Genomic DNA, 19785 nt, shown 5'->3' on the forward strand with positions numbered 1-19785 from the left:
ATTCTTGGGTTCTTTCCCCAGGGTTATGCAAAGAGATGGGCACCACAGAGCATATTGAGGAAGATGTGGAATAGTGGTGGAAAGAAGCCTTTACTAGGACAAAAAGGGCTAATCATGTTAGGATGGATTGATTGGGGATATCTGATTCAGTTGTGACTGAAACTCACAGTAACATTACAGTGTTGCATGAAGGAGACAGTACTACTCCTGAGTAGCATAGATCACATGTATATAGCTGAATAGAACAGAGGCAGCTGGGTTGGGCAAGTTTCCACTTGCCTTCCTCTTTAATGCAGATAAATACAATTCTCTCCATCCTTGTTTTGGAGAAAAATCAATACTCAGTGTGAGGCATGGAGAGGGATTCCATGTGAAACTGGAGAGACTGTTTGCAGATCCAGCCAGGAACAGTTGCATGTGGGTGGCTGCTTAGCACTAGCCTTGCCAATTCTAATCCAAATCCCAATTTTGACTCTCTCTGCTGCAGAGGAAAAGGCCTTTTCCACAGGCACTTCAATTTCCTGCAGAGGTTAATCTCATGGACAGTAGTGGCTCAGGCCTCTAATCCCCCCTTGTTTAGCCCCCTGACAGAAGATTTGTGTCTGTTCTGAGCTCAGCAGAAGTGATGGAGATTTCTTTGTACTGCACGTTTGTACTGCATATTCCCCATTTTTGCCTGTGAATCTGTCTGGAAGGATCTGCACACGCACAGTTGCTGCCCACATTTCTTCCTTTAGGGATGAGGTAGGTGTTATATATTGCAGTTAGAGAAGGGCTGTAGCTTGGGAACCCTGGCTGCGGTGATACCATTTCCCCTCAGAACTGTACCCAGTTCACAGCCCTGAAAATGCTAAGGGACGTTTCCTTACTACTATACAGGAAAACGTGGGGGGATGGGGGAATTAGGAAGAAGGGGTGGTGAAGAAACTACTAACTGGTCTTCAGATTATGAAGTTTGTAAAAAGAAATAGGCCTCAGAACTTCTGGAAGTAACAAATTTCTGTTTACTCTTGCTGCTACTGTTTTAGAGGCATTTTTCTAGCAATCTAGGTCAAAGAATGTAAAGTAAGTAAGAAGGAACCTTTTGTTGAACCAACAAGTGTTTAAAATACAGGATGCACATTCTCATACAGTACAAAAGCTGAATGTTGGAGGGCGGGTCAGGGATAGAGATTTTTGTGTTTGACAGGAGATGATGTTAGCCCAGTTTATTCCATGTATTTGCAGACTTTTTTCAGCTTCCAGAATTGGGAAAGATAGAACAGACAAGTGCTAAAAAGTTGTAGGAATGGAAAACCAGGTCTCATTTGTGTTGTTACAATGTGACATTTATTTAGCACTCAGCTTTGTGCTCTTGACTATACAGAATATAAAAGTAATAATATGATCTATTGCAATTCAAGTGTCCTCACTATCCTGTGTAACTAATGTAGCCAAAGTATGAGAAATGCTCCCTCTTTAGGCATGAATGATGCATTCCTGTGACAATGCATACAGCACCTGCTGCACTGGGACTGCAGTGCAGATGGGGGCAGGGGGAGACAAATCCACCATGGACACAGAGCATGGAAGGGGTCTTCCAATGTACATCAGAGGTGCTCTGACGGATATTTGACCTGAAAAATGGCCCATGTAGACAAGGATGAAAGGAGAGGATTGAGTTGAAAAAGGACCATAGCCTCACTCTAGGCCTGATCTTTGATTCACATTTGTTGTTTAGAAAAAAAATCCTACTGTGACTTTTGGCACTGTGCCAGAGCTAGAGGTAAATAAGCAGATTTCCATGACAACACCTGCCTGTTCTTAATGAATCATTCAGGGGGGCAAGTAATTTTAGAGTTAGGAAAGCCTCATCTGGCCTGTGCCCATAATGAAAGCAGGAGTCCATGCCAGCGTATCGACTGTGCAACACAGTAAATACAGAACACTGACTGTGGTGCAGAACAGGAAGACAGGACAGACTAGTGCTGGAAAGTTGTATGAATAATGGCAGGAGTGGATGGAATAGATGGGGGTGGAGATAGTATGTGATCAGGAATAGAGTCCCTCTCTGTGTGTGATAGCCTGTGGAGAAAAAAGTGTAGCCTCTAAATCAGAGAACCTGTAATATTTGCTTAGATCTGAACCATAAGTCATCACAACAAGCAAAGGAATAAGAATCAGAACGTGGTGGTGCCCCGATCTGGGCTTTGGGATAATAGTGGAAAAACTAGACTTGCCACTGACATGCAAACCTCTTCCCACCCCAATTCAGGTCAAATATTCTAGTTCCATCACTTCTGAATTCTGATCGGAAAATTCAGGCCACAGTCCTATACACACTTACCTGGGACACTGCCCAATTGAACTCATTGGCTTATTTCTGAGTAGACATGTATAGAATTGCATGGTCAGGCAGTCTTTCTGAAATATCCCATGTTTATGATGAATCCACATATTAATCATGCATACACAAACATCACATTTTCCCCTGTGACAGATTATTTTAATTTGAATATCCCTGCAAGCAGAAATGCATTGTTTAAAAAAGGCACCTAGATACTCCACATTTGCACAACTGTGCACATATTGTTCCTACTCCCCACCCCGCAATCACATGGAAAGCCCCAAATGATTCTTGATTACATATGTCACTTTCACTTCTGGGAACAGAATTTATGATAGGAAATCCTGTCACTTTTCACAAGAATTCTAGTTTATCATAACGTAATCCCAGTGCATTTTGACCATGTCCCACTGGCCATGCCTCTCCTGGCTCCCATTTTGCCCGAGCATCAGCAGCTGAATAGTTGTGAGACACTTTGCCAACTAGGGAGAAACAAGGTTTGGGAAAGGTGTGGGAACAGTGAAGGGCCACACTTAGGATTTGAAGAATTGCAGAGGCTGGATTGTTGCCTCTATGTTTTGTGTGGACTTTTGTGCATAAGGTCATTATGAACATAAGGATATGGAGTAGCAAAAGATGTCAACAATTAAATGGAGTAGCAAAATGATGTCATTTCTAAGGGGGTTTTAAAATTTACATTTGCAGCTGCTTGTAAAAATCCCAGAGGAAGGTTCACCCTCCTCCTTAAATTGCACTATACTTATATTGAACTCTGCTTATTTCTTTCTGCCTCAATTAGCTTCATGAATTTGCTTCACTTGATTAGCCACTGTGGTATAAATGTTCTGCATGCCACAAGAAGCAGCTCTTAAGCATCTCCAGCAGTTTCCACAGGGGACATTCTTGGCTCCCAGAATCTTCCTTGAGAAGCTCATGCAGAGCACAGGTGATACATACCAAAGCCAATTGCTTCAGAAGGAAATTTGAGAGGCCATCAGGAAAATGGAAAGTGCTGTGAAATGTTGCCATATGATCCATCGAAAAGGATCCTCTTTCATTGCAGCCCATAGCTTCAGAAGAGTTTGTGAACTGGCTACCTATCCAGGTCTCATATTTTGAGAATCTATGGGATGCTCACACTTTGACAACCCTGATGAATGAGTCCATTTTTAAGAGACGAAATGGATGCAGGCAGTATGAGGAGCAAACATGGAGCCTTACTTTCCTACCACTGAGTTTCTGATGGATACTACTGAAGGTGGGCTAAGACTCTGACTATAGTCACTGCTTGATTTGGAGAAACTGAAGCAGGGCAGATGGTACCCAAGAGGGGATTCTTCTAACACAAGGGGCCTAGAATCTGCACTGTAGTACCAAAATATGCAAAAGAGGGTCTCATTCATGCTTGTCTCAGGGAACAGAGGGACTGCTTGGTGCTGATGGGGCCATTGCAGCTTCTCACATGCAGTAACTGACTTCCTCTGTTCCTTCAGTACTGTCATCATAAAGCATATGCTTTCATCTAGCCCTTCTCCTCAACTACCATTCCATATTTGAGTTTGACATCTTCACACCTCCTACCACAGTACCTGGGTGCTGGAGAGGGCTTAGAAAATAACAACGAAGGTTTGAAATGAAGAATGGGAGACATATTTATATTAAGGAATCAAAACTAATTCAGTGCACTAACAGGCAGCACTCAGGCTGAGAGCAAAGGTATGCTATTTGGAGACTAAGGAACTGTTTGGGCTTTTCTCCTTGCCTGGATTTATCTTTAACTGCCTTGGGTGAGTGATGCCTGCTTATGTCTTCAATAATGTCAATCCAGGATACAATTCCCTCAGGCCCTTCACTCCCTTGGAATAATTCACTAGCAAACATCATTCACCCTTGGCAGTTAAAGAACAATCCAGCCTTCCAAAATGGACCCTAGTAGCAATGCTCCAGAGCAAAGTAGTTTCCGCATGTAAAATGAATTCAGCTGATTTTTTTTAAAAGCCCCCCAGTTTTCTGACTTTTGTGTCAAATTTGTGTATAAATTTTAAGGTATATAAAAATTTTCCCTTTCCTGTGGATTGTGTAACAGCACCTTGGACAGCAGCTACCTTAGCTTTTATCAAAACCGTTCCTAATTTTATCTGAAATATATGAGTCGCAGAGCAGTCTTTCAAGATAGGATACACTGATGTTGTTTGCTACCTGGTTTATTAGTAAAATGGGGCAACAGCCATTATCAGAATACTCTCAAAGTATGGGGCAAGTTCAGATCTGGATTTCTGAGAGGCAGTATGGCTAAGAATGTGAGCTGTTAGCTAGGAAGCCCCACTTCCAATCTTGCCTGTAACACGAGCTTTCTAAAACAAACCACTATTATTTAACCTTAGCCACACCATCCATATAGTAATACTATCCTACCAGTCAGTTTGTTGTACTGATTACATAAATTGCATGAGGCATTGAGAAGTGAGGGTCTAAAGTGCTGCTGTTGTTTTTATTGTTGATTGTAGAAATAGTAGTAACAAGCCAAATTGCACTACCAAACCACAAGTGTTTAGCCCAGCATTCAGCTGAGGTCTATACTTTTCCTGTTTTATTTAAAATAAATAAAGGCAAACAATTACATGACTGCATTGTGGCGAACTCTTGTTAAAAAGGCATGTATGCATGTACTCTGTCTCACTCAGCATACACATTGCTCTTGCTGGCATACACATGTGCATACACACATACACACACACAAAGAAGTAAAAGTATTTGCTCCCCTTATTCTCCTCCCTTCTCAGAGCCTCCTGTCTCCTTTTTAGCAAATCCTTCCTAAGTACCAAAAACAGCAAAAGGACTTTTTCCCCCTCCCTGCTTCCTTCACCAGCATGACACCTTCACAAACGTTCACTGATCACAGGGACCACCCTCCAGGCCAGCAATGGGAGGAGGGATGTCTCTTCAGACAACTATTTTTGGCTCATCTTGTGGCACTGACACTCTGGGCTTATATTTTGAGGCATGATTCTCCTGTGGTGCATCACTGGAATAGGGGCATGAAAAAAGAAATCTAAGAGAAAGTGCCTTATCACATTAAAATCCCATTTGCTGGAAACTGAACTTTCTATGGACAAATCCTTAGTCCACAACCATGTACCTATTTCTTCCATTATCTTCCTTATCCACATTTTCATTTTACCCAGTGGATTTTTTTTTCTTTTTAAGAAGCAAGTTAGCCTAGGGACTGTGCCCATAAAACTGGCACTAACTAGAGCGGTACTCTTTTCCCACCCTTCCATTTTGGGGCAAGTTACCATATGAAAATGCTCTTGATGGGGATGCAGGAAGAGCCAGTGTTCCCTGAGGGAGGGGCAGGGCATGAAGGAAGGGTGAGCTTGCTATAATCATATTGACCCAAATGCAAACTATTGAGGCTTGTGGCTGTACTCTTGGACTTGAGCTCCCTCTGCCACAAAGAAAGGATTGTGCCTTCTCCATGTCTGGCAGGCATTGTTTCTTCCAGCCCTCCTCATTTGACTTGGATTAGTCCCAAGTGTCTGTACTGAACTCATCATCATCTGCCACTCTGTCAATCAAACAGCTGCCTTGTGGCCTCACCCAGTTAGGTTTTCCCTCAGAAGCACTGTCTTCCTTCCTCTGCCTCATACATACACGCGCGCACACTGTTCTGTCAGCCTGGCAAGTTCCTGCCTATGACAGCGGGTATCCACTGGACAGAATGGCAAAGGGCAAACACAAGTGGAAGCATTTTCGCAGCAGTCAAATAGTATCACAGAGATGATACCCAGTACTTACTATTCTCCTCTGGCTGGGATGGAGTCTCTTCAGAGTTGCCAAGCCCCCTCGTGGGTATCCAAATGTTGTAGTGCAAGCAGTCAGCAGATAGGTGGGCAAATGCTCACGGGGCGCTACTTGGCTTCAGCCCCCCTCACGATGCATGGTGCCTAGGGTCCAAAACCATCGGAAGCACAAAAAAGGAGCAAAGGGGAGATGGCTGTGTGTAAAAAAGACTGCAATCCGCTGAAAAATCGAGAAAGCACCACGTAAGGAAGAGAGCGAGAGCGAGACTGAGCAGGGTGGAGTGACAGCTGGGGGTACATCTGTGATGACAGCAGTACACACACAAGCACACACACACATTCAGACACACAGGCTCACCCACTGTGAAGGAACCGACCCAGACGAGCAAGCAGAATCCACTCTCAAAACATCTACATTCTCAGGGTCTGGCAGGAGCCTCAAAGCTCAGAATTACCCTCATCTCCTCCTAGGGAAACGGCAGGTGCTTTTGTATTGCTTGAACTCCCTTCACCCCTTTTTGAAACAGACCTATTGGAGTCAAGCAGGAGCAGATTATCAGGGGGGATTTAAGTATCGTCTTTCCTTTCTTCCCCTTGTTATGAAGCAGTGGGGGTTGCAGAGGGGAGGAGGCCCCCTGTGCACAATAAAAACCACAATGAAAAGCAAGGGCTTTGCTTTGTGTGCCTGCTAGTTTTTCAGTGGAGTTTGGGGCAAGCACCAAGTAGGGTCATGGGGCCAGAGCGGAAGACAGCTTCTGGCTTCTTTGGTAACCTGGAACATAGAACAAAGGCAATCCAGTTAATGTGTCAAAAGGAGGCTGAAACACTGGATTCTGAGTAGAGGGTTAGCAACTACAGTGGCTTGATAGGAGAAGGAGCCTTTCAGCTACTATGAAGCTTAGAGGTTGATTAGCAAAGTATGCACACTTTGAAAGAAAATTATGCCGCGCAGTTCAGGGTTGAAAGCTAAGGGCAGGTGGCTAGAAAAAAGTGGTTGTGCATTTATGGGTTAATAAATAAAAAACTTGGACAAATAAGCTTCAGGCTGAATACCACATTCACACCACTACCAATGCAGGAGTGACCCTTAAACAGACAGAATTTTTTATTTTACATTGCTATGGCTGCGGACAGGACCATTTTGATCTATTTTGGTGTCCTAGGCAAGGTAATATTTTTGCACTCCATAGGAAGACACACTGCCACCCTATCTTGCTTGCCCCACACCAACTGCTGCCTGCCAGCACCACCACCCTCCCCCTTGCTGTCTCCCCACCCCCCACCGCTGCAGTTTCTTCCACCACCCACCTACCTCCTAGCAGTGTTGCCTCCTCCTTCACTTCTCTTTCCCTTCTCCATCCTCCCTGGCTACTGCCACCATCACCTCCTCTTCTTTTCCCCTTCCCCATGCATCCTTCCTGGCTGCTGCTGCCACTGCTGCCATCGCCACCGCTGCCGCCGCCGCCTCCTCCTCTGTCCCTTCTACCCATCCCCCCTGCCACCAACATCCTCCACAATTTCAGCTTCCTCCCTCACCACCAGCACCACACTGCTTCGCTCGCTATGAAGCGTCCTTCCCAGTATGGCATTCTGGGTGAGGTGGCCCTGGAGACTGCCTGTGCTGTGGCAGCATGGGCAATTGCCAGGGCTGCCTCACCCAGAATGCCTCACTATGAGGAAAGACCCCTCACAGTGAGGCATTTGGGCTGCCTCACCCAGAATGCCTCGCTATGAGGAAGGACCCCTCACAGTGAGGCATTTGGGCTGCTGCCGTGCAGGCCCTCTGGAGAACCTTGCCTGCTGCTTTTCTGCTGTGGAACTTACCATAGCAGGGAAGCAGCTGGTGGGGTTGCCCAGAGAGTCTACCCCACCCCATGCCTAGCTCTGAGGGGTTCTCAGAGTTAGGCATGGGCAGGTGGCTCGATGGAGAGCTGTGCCAGGCAGTCTCCAGCAGGAGAGCATCCAGCACTGCTCTCTGGAGCACCAGGCAGTCCAATGCCTTGGACTGAGAACACCTCAGAGCAAGGCACTGGCCCACTGCCTCATGCATGGCCCTCCTGGCAGCAAAGAGGTATGTAGCTCTGGCTCCTGGCACCATCTAGATGGACCTGGAGTGCCACTGCCAGCAACCACCACCACCACATGACTGCTGCCAGCACAGCCATCTTCAGGGGGTCATTTTCAACCCCCAGAATTTGGCATACAAGGTGGTCGCCCTTTTCACCTGCAAAGCAATGGCCCTGCCTGTGGCCAGAAATATAATCTCCACACAAATGCACCTTCAATCATTCTGCCACTGTAGGCTGCCACATTCGTCCACATGTAATAGATTGGTTCTCAGTCCAGGACCTGGCCAGCTGCCTCTGTGAAATCTTTTATGGTGTGTCCTTTTCTGTTTTCTGCAAATTTTCCTTTCTGATCAAACACTTCTCTCTTGCTCGCTCGCTCGCACTCTCCTGCCCTTAATTTCCACTCTCCAAAGCTAGATCCTGCAAGAATTACTCTTCATCTTACTGGCTTTAATTGTCTTCTCTCCAATTCCTCTTTTCTTTTTTGGCTGATGGTATTCGCTTTCGTTCCTTTTTTATTATTTTTAGGCTGCCCTGAAGTTACTTTTTAAGCAAAATGGCTCTTAGACATTCAGCAACAATAGGGCAAGCACCTGGGGAGGAGAGCTGACAGACAGACATATTTCACTTACAAAAGGATAAAAGCGACCAGAGGTGTCCTTCTGCTGCTCTGAGGTGCTCTTTTATGAAAGAATGCTTTTTTAAAAAAATGGCAAGCCAGCTTGACAGCATAATGAGGACAGGCATGTAATGAATTCGCAGCATGGACAAAGTGAAAATTATTTGCAAAGTATAGTGTCGGGTCTTCCAGGCTTATTAAACTTAGAACAATAATGTGCTGAGGGAGGACTTTATTCATTTTATTTAATTCAATTTCTATCCTATCCTTCCCAAGGCTTAAGTTTTGCAGTGCTTCAAGAAGGCATAAGGGTTTGGATTTTGATGTATTTACAAGTGTAAGCATCATTGGCTTGTAATAACTGGGACCAGGCCTCAGCCATTATGGTGCAAAGGAACCATCTTATGAAGCAGCACTCCATTCTGTCTATTTTAAGAAGATAGGAGAGCATGGCAGAAGCTGGGACTAACTGTCTGAGACCAGTGAGATACTGGACAATCTCCATGGAATGAGAAAATGATTCCAGTCACAGACACCAAGGTTCCAAATCATAGTATGGGGAGGTGGTATCAAGAACCAGTTCCCATAACATGCCCCATCACCCTACACAAATTAGGAAATAACCTATGAAGCCTTCCTTTCCAATATGATTAGTTAATTCTGCCACTGTGAAGTAAAGTCCAAGTGTGGTGACCCTCCTTCTGTCATAAGTGTTAGGCTAGCAAGCTTTTGTATTCACTTAGGTCAATTAAAAATATGTACACATGTGATAATGGGATGACATATTAGGGGTAAAGAAAGAACCTCTAGAAGGATATTTCATAAGCAGGGAAGGTTCAAGAGGTCAGAGAATGCAGGTGACTTAGGTGCGGTAAGTATTTGGCAGCAATATGAGCTAATGAACAGGTTTAGGTACTAGGTCAGCTAAAAGTCACCATATAGTTCAGTAACCTTTTGAGGAGCAAATAACAAAACCTCTTTAGGTCTGGCTTGAAGTAAAATTTTGAAATCATCTACTAGTGGGGTTGTTATATAAACAGTAAAGCAGAACAGTTTTGACAGACTGTTGCTTCCTTCATCTGTTTCTCTCTTTCTGTCTCTCTCCAAATGAATTAGTACTTAATTTCAGGGAAGATGCTGGAAGCTTTTAATAACAACTTAACAGAAGCAAATTCTGACTCCATATTGCTATTGGAACTATTAAAGTTTCAATATTTCTAAAAAGATTTGAACAATTTCTATCAAAATGCTGTAGAGCCTTTTAAAACATTCATATATTGTGCATAAATATCTCTTTCTCTCTCTCCCTAAAAAGTTTCTAAAATATTTATAATTCTATTATATCATTAAAATGTATGCCTACATAATAAATGATATTGTATGATATATGTACCTTCCTTAAATATATGAAGTGTATTTTGTTTATTTAATTTTATTAATAAAGAAACTAAAGAAAGTGAAGGAGTTAACATTCTCACAGTAAGTGGTAGTCAGGGTGTTCAAAAATGGAGCCTCTTGGCAGTAAGGGTTTCCCCGTTGTTGAGCATGTGCAGTCAATCATGCCTTGGCTATTACATACAAACCCAACTGAGAGATTTATTATTCTATTTATTAAAATCATTTTTAGTCCACCTTTCTATTAAAAGACCCCCCAAAGCAGTTAATAGTTTTAAAAACAATATAAAATAAAACATACCATAAAGAGTAATTAAAAAATAGAAGAACATAGCAGCATGGACAAAAATAAATGAGTCACCCAGTATTTCCCCCCGAAGTCCTCTGAAATAGTCAAGTTTTTGCTACCTTCTGGAAGTCAAACAGTGATGAAGACAGGTGGATCCTTCCCCAAAAGGGCATTCTACAGCTGTGGCACTACAATTTAAAAGACCCTATCCCATGTGTCCAAATTCCTCAAATGCCATCTGAGTGATCAAGATAGTACAGTGGGGATACATTTTCATAAAACATTAACATTTGAGAACTCTTAGAATCACACCTTTTGAAAATAACAATTCCTGATTTATTAATTAAATTTATATTCCACCTTTCCACTCAAAATAGTACAGCTGGTGAACAATTAAATGCAATAAAAAAATAACTTTTTTATTTTTATTTTATAATTGAAACATTAAAACCCTTCAATTAAAACACATCCAATAAAAAATCTAATAAAACATGAATAAAAATAAACGACAGCTAAAAGCACATTAATAAGAAATAAACAGCACCCACCAGATTGAAAACTCAATTCAGCAGTGGCTAGATGCCAAAAGTCTGAATAAAAATGGCTTTGACTGCTGGGGGAAGGATAACAGAGATGGAGCTAGCCTGTGGGGAGGGGGAATCTTCAACACAATGGAATGTGAAGCCATTTGGAATATTATCCAGATTTTCATGGAATAGGATTTGGTCCGTCAGGGACACACAAAGCAAGAAAAGCTGAATGTACCATACCTTTAAAATCCAGCTTTCACAGGTCACACAGCACTTGAAAGGAACATACTTCCAGGTTGGGTGGGGGGAGTAGAACTGAACATCATCAAACTGGCAGGGGCTGCTCAACCAACGCAAGAGGCTTGTTTCTTGCCCCTGTCCAGGCTCCCTGCTGCTACTACTTTATTATGAATGAAGAGTAACTAATTCACAATTGCATTCCAGCAAACTGTCACAAAGTTAGAGCTCTCCACCCTTTTCCCCAATGTGTGCACCTTTGCCTAAAGAAGCCAAAATCCCGAATTCTCGAGTGCAGCATCTGAAGGCTCCCCCTGAGAGCAGCCCACCCACCCTCAATTTTGCCCCATTCCAGCAAACTGTGGCAGAGTTATAGCTTCCACCACCACTCTTTCTCCTTCTCTGGGCACTTGCTTGCAATGAAAGGCTTCTCCACCCCATGATCCCATTACCTCAGCAAATTGCTACTGCAATAAAGCCCTAATGCGCATTTGTTTAATGCCAAAGGAAAGAGTATAAGATCACTGTTCCCTCACTTTTCTAAGAAGAAGCCAGAATCCCAGATTATCCAGTGCAGCATCTGAAGGCTCCCCCTGAGAGCACCTCACCACCCCAATTTCCCCCCATTCCAGCAAACTGTCACGGAGTTGTAGTTTCCAAGCCATTTTTACTGCAAGCATCAGGGAAGTGAAGCAACGCAAAGAGAAGCAGGCAAACAAAGCAACGCAAAAAGAAGCAGGGAAGCACAGCAATGTACAAGGATCAGACAAGCCCTGAAGTAAGGTAAAGCAAACATCAAAGAGGCGAAGTAACGCAAACATCAGAGAAGCAGCTAAGTAATGCAAGGACCAGACAAGTGCCCAGAGAAGCGAAGTAATGCAACATCAGAGAGGTGAATTAACACAGCATCAGAAAAGTGGATCAACTCAACATCAGGCAAACATCAGAGAAGCACATAATGACAGCTCTCAATGGGAAAAGGGAGGCTAGTTATTCCCATTAGTGAAAAGGAAGTACAGCATGATTCTGAAGGCTTGACAGTGCAATAGAGCTTTGATGAGTTGGAAAAGCAGGCTAGTTACTGTAGTTACTCTAATTACTCTCCCTGGGGATAGCCGTGGCAATGGGGAAAATGAGTGAATGGGGGGAAGGGGACCCCCACCCCTTGACCACGTCACTGCCAGGTTGCAGCTACATCACAAAGGCATGTGCTGGAGTTATTGCAGAGGAACACAGCATGGTGCAGCAGAATCTCATGGGAGGTGCTCTAACTGAAAAAAAAATGGAGTAAAAGGACTTTCAGATAATGTGGCTTTTCAAGATGGAAGCTGCTGGCTGGCAGCGCACTGGCCACGATGTCATGTACCATGAACGACCTCAAAATGCTCCCAATTGGCAGGAAACACCCCCCCCCATGAAGAAATCCCCCTGGCCTCCCTTGGCAAGGAGTTCCAAAGCTTGAGAGCAACCACCAAGAGAGGGTCTTCCTCTTTCATATTCCTGTTAAATTTGCTTCTGCTAGTGGTAGGACAGAAAGAAGGGCCTCTCCTGAGGATATTAAAACCAGGCAGGCTCATACGGGAGAATGCAGTCTTTCAGATAGTTTGGTCTGAAGCCATGTAGGGCTTTATAGATTACTACTGAACAGATCTGGCTTTGCACATGTTGGAATAGCCCTTAGTTTGATATTGTGAAGCCTGCAAGCAAATGTACCTAGCTCTCAGAGTTGGACACATTGTGCCTCACCATCTGAGTGAGCCCAGTCCTGCTGGCACTCCTAAGCATGGTCTCTGTGATGATAAACTCCTACTGGCCTGCTGAGGGAGGGATCTCTGAACTCTATGTCCCTGAAGGGGATGCCCCACAACATTGGGGAGGTGGCAGCCATATAAATGTGTCCCTGGCTTCAAACTGTATCAGCTGCAAAGCTATGCACTGTTTACTGATGTCTGCCAACTAGTGACTAAGGATAGTGCTGTAGGCTTCAAACACACCAACACATTTAAATGCATTTAAATTAATGCATTTTAAAAACAGAATAACTCTGAGGGTCACACCTATAGGGTCTCCTTTGCATGCCAAGTTTCAGGTGACTAAGTTTCACAGTCTTGGCAGTATGGCACTGATGGACAGATACACATTCTCTTTTATTATTATAGATTAGTATAACTAGCACTTTGAATTGTGTGCAGAAATAGACTGGTAGCCAGTGAAGCTGTTGTAACAAGGGAGTCACATGCTCCATATAACCAGCCCTGGTCACTAGTCTAGTTGCAGCATTCTAGACCGTGTGAAGTTTCCTGAACACTTTTCAAGGGCAGTCCTGCATAAAATGCAATACAAGAGTCCAAAAGCATGTATCATGGTGGCCAGATCTAAAATCACCAAGAACGGGCACAATTTGGTGCACTAACCTTAGCTGTGCAAGCACACTCCTAGCCACTGCCAATACCTGGGCATCCAGGTTCAGGGCTGAATCCAGGACTACACCCAAGGACTACAAGCAAACCCTGGGTAAATGTTTTCCCACATCTTGTTTAAGTTTGGCAGGGCTGTCAAGGTCCAAATAAAATTGCTTTTGGAGATGGATCTGGCCCATAGGCTGCTAGTTGGCCATCCCTGGTCTGAGGCATTCTAAGTCTGGCTTCTTGCAATTCCTACTTGGGTAGTAAGTACAAAAATACAAATATACAGCCTCAATTTTTGAAGACTTCAGTATTGTTCACCATGTGTTCCTTTCGATTATACAGAAATGTGACTGAGAAATAGGGATTCCCCCTTCTAGTTCTGTATGTTTTCAAGGGACAAGCTGCAAATAATACATGCATGCACCCCAAACAATGGCAGGTGCAATATCTGGTATCTCTAGCCTGAGCACAAATTGTTAAGTGAGAGAATAGACCCCATGGTTGACTCTGAACTACCTTTTCCGTTCTTTACCCCCATGTTTCTTTACCTCACATATATCTTTCTGTTTTTTCTTCCCATTTTTCTACCTTCCATATCAACATACAGAGAACACATTAATTGCATAGTAATCTTCATTTTATCATAACTGTTATGGCTTGACCCACCTTCTAATTGCTAAATGCAATGGGAGTTGTGTGCTTTCTGTAGGATGTACAGAAATGGGATTTCTTACCATGTTTTTCATTCCCTTTGCACAATCTGTTGGGATTTAGACTTCTTCTGGTGGAAACATGAGACATATAGTAACTCCATATGCTTCCAAGGTTAGTTCTCCTGGCATTAACTTCTCAAGAATCATATGAAAGCTGCAAGTTCTGACTTAGGGTTTCTCTACATGAGGCTTTTATCATGCACTCATGATTGGTCACTCATGGAAGTTTGTGGGTCCTTTACATGACATCATCAACCTCCAGGGTCTCTCCCATGCTTTATGAGCTTTATCCCTGCGTTTTTAAGATTGGGGAAAGTGTGGCATTTTCTCTAGAAGCGCAATGAAGCACTTTAACGGCTGCATGAACTTCCATAATTGTGCTATACTACAGTGCCATCTAGTGTCTGTATAATGAAACATATAGACATGGCAGAGAAAGAAAAAACCCAAATACAGTACATATCAGCCTGTGTAAAGGAGCTGACCTTAATCCTGCAAAGAATCTGGAAGCAGAAGACCCAGTAAAGCTGCAGGATAAAACCCTGGTGTAGAGAAGCCCTTACACTCACTCTCAGTGATGTTCTCTGGCTCTGATAGGGAATGGTTTTGAAGGATAACTGGAAATTTACTCTGTGTACAAAGGCAAACTGACTTCCAGACCAAATCAACAAACAGCCTTATTTGCAGCCATAATGTTCCCCCTTCAAACATGCATAGGCTTGCACTGTAACCGTGGCAGGAAATGGTTTCCCACAGTTCTCCTCACCTCCAGCAAGGCTTCCCAGCTCCATCCCAGGGGGCTAGGCTAGCGCTGTATCAGTGCTGGATGCTGCTTAGCACTCAGACTGAATCCTGCCTTTTATTATCTGTTAAGATCCTTAGTGCATCCCCAAAGTAACTCAGTTAATATTTAGCCAAGAGTGCCACAGCAAAATTCAGTCCTGTCTTTTTTAATTCCATCACATCCTTAGAAGTTAGATCCAGAAGAACCTTGCCTCTTGTCTGGTTGTACACGCACCAGAGTTCAGGAAGAAGGCAGCTTAGAAAATAATTCCCTTCCTCATTTCATAGCAGTCAGATTCATTTTGTAATAAGGATGGTGTAAGACCTATTAGCAATAGAAACATGACATGAAGGACACTGACACCATGGCTCTAAGAACAGAAATGATGTACTGTGCCCCTGATCCCAGCTGCTAGGTTCAGTGCGGACATAGCACAGAAGTAGGTTTGCTCTGTGGCTTTGGCTTCTTCAAAGCTGTATTCTAGCATTAAAATCAAAGCATTAAAAGGCTACTGTGACATCATGGCTAAGAGCTAACAACCAAGTTCTTATCTCTGCCATGAACAAACTATGTGCAGCCTCAAAGTTAGGTTACAGGGGCAATAAGCTGAAGCAAGAGGTGGGAATATTGCTGCTGCAACAATGGAAGGAGATAGTTCCTGGAATCTCAGCCTGGAATATTGCCACCTTGGCAGCAGCTGAGACTTTCCCCTGTACCTCTCCTCCATATTACTTCAAACCCATCCATGCTTCTTTTCCTATTCAGGCAGAATGCACCAAGTGGTTTATGAGAATAAGTGGATTGGTCCTTTTGCTAGCACACTACTTAGTATCTTCTTTTTGAATGCTGGCAGTGCCTGGAGAAAGCCATTTTGACTGGAACTGAGGCGGAACGTATCAAGTAGTTTGTTAGCAAAGAGGTAAGTCATAAATCATTTAGTACATTCTTCCTCAGCCCCAAGCAGCCAAACAGCATGATTGGGAATTTCACAGGGAGTGGGGATAGGGAATGGGCAAGGCAGCACTTGTATGGTTGGGGCCATCTTTGAACTCTCTTGGTGCTGCCCATGACTGCTGCAATATAGGGATAATAATACTGACCTACCTTACAGAATTGTTCTAGGCAGGGGTAGAAATCCTTTTTCAGCCAGAGGACCGACTTGACTCCCAGCAAGTACAACGGGGGTTGCATGGCAACAGTGGTGATATCTACACCCAGAAGTATAGGTGTGGCCACATACCATTCTGTCTCCCTCTCGCACTCACACTCACACTACACACCTCACACTCCTGCCTCCTGAAAATCCCCCCCCCCCACAACTGCAATTACCCTTAAAGCCTGATTGTAGTGAGGGAGAGGTGATTTTTCAATGGGGGGCAGAGCACTGAGGAGAGGAGAGTTAGTCCTTCCCTCCTCAACAGGGAACCCCTGAAAATCCCCCTCCACATTGCAATTAAGGTTTTTTAAAAGCCTAAATGCAGTGGGGGGGGGAGTGTGAGGAGGGAAACAGGGATGCAAGAAAACCTCTTACCTCCGATCAGAGATAAGAGATTTTCAGCTGAGAGAGGACAGCGTATGGGGCCTGGGGGAAGAAGCTGATGGGCCAAATCAGGATTTCCCATGGGTTGGATCCAGAGGTTCCCCTTCAAAGGATTATTAACATAATATATACAACATACTGTGAACACTCAAATGTGCTATATAAATGAGCTGATATGTAATTTTATTGTAATTTTATTATGAAGAACCTACATGAATTGGTAGGGAAGGGCATTGGTTTAAACAAGTCTATCTTGGCCTGTTTTACACTAATTAAATCTGTGTCAACTAATGGCTTTTGTAGAATTAGCTAGAATGAGATCCTGGGATCACTGCAGGGTTTTTTTTAGCTGTTGTAGGATTCCTATAGAAGAATATCTGTGGTGCCTTGGCTTCTCACCCAATATTCTGAGCACTAAAACCTAGTGTAGTTTGTTATAGAATTATTTAATTTTAATTCCATTATGATTATAAATGCTGGTTATTTATTAAATTTATATCCCACCTTTCTGCCAAAAATTGTGCTTTAAGAATTGGGGCCTGAGTTTACCTGTTTTCCCTCTTTCTTCTCTATCCCTGTTTCCTTTTCTGTTAATGTCTTTTGGATTGTAACACATGGACTGTGTTGTTTTTAGTGATCCTATGTAAGCTGCTCTTGTAGACTTTTCAGCTGAAGAGCAGGGTAAAAATGATCATGGGGCTGGAGCAATTCTCCTATGAGGAAAAGTTGCAACATTTGGGGCTGCTTAGCTTAGAAAAAAGGTGGTGTGTGTGTATAAAATTATGCATGATGTGGATAAAGTGAACAGGGAAACATTTTTCTCCCTCTCTCATCATAGTGCTAAAACTCAGAGGCCATCCAATGAAGCTGAAGGTGGGGAGTTCAGGACAGATACAAGGGAGTACTTTTTCATGCAGTGCGTAGTTAAACTATGGAATTTACTTCTACGAGATGTGCATGTTCGGCCCTAGAGTGAAGGAGCCTGAGCCGCTGCATCAGGCAGCAGAATATGGGAAGACCAGCAATTGCACCACTCTCCCCCTCCAGAGGGCCGGCTGCGTCTTGGTCCTGCCAATTACCTGCATGGCTGGCTGACCAGCCAGCCCTACAGGCAGCTAGCAGGACCAAGATGTGGCTGCTCACTCGCACGCTCTTGCCTGCCAGCCGATCCTCTGCTCCCACCTTGTCCCCAAGCTGCGGGGCTTCTGGAAAATGTCGGCCAAAGTATCGCAAGATGTCCCAAGACTCTTGTGGTGCTTTGGGAACTCTTGCCATAGTTCAGCTGACCTCTCCCAGGCACCATGCGGGTGCTGTACAAGATAGAAGCAGCTGATGGGTGAGAGTGGTGGTGAGGCCCGTGCGCATGCGTACATATGCTCCAAAGGGAGTGGGTGGGCAGGCTCAGCCAGCTGGTTGCCCAAGCAGGTCGGGGAGGCAAGTGGGCGGGGGTGGCCAACTGAGTCAGCTGGCTGCCAAGCACATCAGGTGGGAGGGCGGGAAGGATGTGAGGCAGCTGCATTACCGCCACCACCATGAGAAATAAAAGAAGCAGAGTGGCGGTGGGGGCTCCCTTCAGGTGGCAACATGCCTTGGGCTGGGCTTGCGTGATGGCCACCAACTGAGATGGCTTGAAAAGGGATTAGACAAATTATTCGAGGATGCTAGTAATAGCTGCTACTCTGGATGGTTATATATGCTACCAGCTCCAGTACCAGAAGCAGCATGCCTCTGAATATCTGAGGAACAACCATGGGAGAGGGCTAGTGTCAGGTCCTGCTTGCAGACTTCCCATAGGCCAGTTATGAGCTGGTGTGTGTAGTGGCCAAGAGACTGAGCAACAAACCCTGGTTCAAATCTCATCTCTGCCATGAACTCTGCCTTAGGCAAGCCACTCTCTCTCATCGTCAGTCCCCTCCCCCCATTTGTAATATGGAAGATAATACTAACTTACCTTACATGGTTATTGTGAGGATTATAACTAGATAATGCATGTGAGGTGCTTTCAACACTTGAAAGGGCTATCCAAATATTAAGGGGTTTTATGATGATAATGATGTATTGAATAAGCTTGGAGACAGGTGAGAAAAGCCTTTTCTCTCTTAAGAACTGAAGGTAATTTGAAAATGAGATCACTACTCAAGAGTGCATATGCTCATCCCACTTTTGCCTCTGAAAAACAAGTTTTGCAGTCCAGAGGCAACAGCTCTCTTAAGAACTATTCTCTGTTACCAGCCTAAGGTTCTCCTGTATTTCATTTTTGGATCATGATTATATTAGATGGCTTTTATCATCTTCTGCACCAACCAAAGGGGAAAGCATTTTGGCAGCCTGTTGTATCTTGGTAGTGTTTAGTGGGAGGCAGGTGTCAGTATTTCAGCACAGCAGTTGTCGCTTCCGTTTCTACCACCTTGTTAAACCCCTGACTCTCACCTTATGGTCTGACTCAGCACTTACCTGTCATTCACACTTGGAAATGGTGTGATTTCTTCTGCTGGCTCCATGGAAATATTTATTTTCTGTCCCTAACATGCATCTCTCTTTTTCTTCCTTCCTTCCTTGTTTTGTTTCCCTATAGCAGTAGGTGTGCAGATTAAACTGGAATTACTCCAACGCAAGTTGTGGATGACTACACAGCAGGTGAGAATGCTAGAATTTATGTTGAGATACAATGTAAAAAGAGGGGGACACTTTCCCTTGGCTAGTCTCATGACATGAATGTTGATAGGGCTGGGACAGCTGATATTTTCCTTGCCACATTTCCACAAGAATCTTCATGAAATGTGTATTCCATAGAATTGTGCAATAGATTAGTTTTAAAATTACACATTTTGCTAATCCTTTGACAATTTTAGTGCTGCATCAGCTGCCAGTCTGTTCTCAGAACGTCATGTTAAAAGTCACAAGCATGACATGGCATTAAATCCACTGCAGCTGACACATTTACTTGTGGAATTATGTTTGTACCAATTCAGCCATTCAAAATCCTCTTCAATTTCAGGCAGAATATCTACCTATTCCCCTCTACCAACCTGATTGAATTGCATTCCATTATCTTGCCTTTGCTTAATTTAG

At 43.9% G+C, this 19785-nt stretch overlaps 1 protein-coding gene across 1 annotated transcript in view; it reads left to right on the forward strand.

Annotated features, from left to right (window-relative positions):
- CACNA2D4 (calcium voltage-gated channel auxiliary subunit alpha2delta 4) overlaps nt 1-19785 on the forward strand; it is a 204852-nt gene that overhangs the window by 136640 nt on the left and 48427 nt on the right. The window contains exon 28 of the mRNA XM_084809309.1: nt 19289-19350. Coding sequence (XP_084665435.1) covers nt 19289-19350 — 62 coding nt within the window. The remainder of the gene's footprint in view (nt 1-19288; nt 19351-19785) is intronic.

Source organism: Heloderma suspectum, chromosome 7, assembly GCF_057233095.1.
Source record: "Heloderma suspectum isolate Gila_16-S chromosome 7, 16-S_ref, whole genome shotgun sequence".
Taxonomy (NCBI): domain Eukaryota; kingdom Metazoa; phylum Chordata; class Lepidosauria; order Squamata; family Helodermatidae; genus Heloderma; species Heloderma suspectum.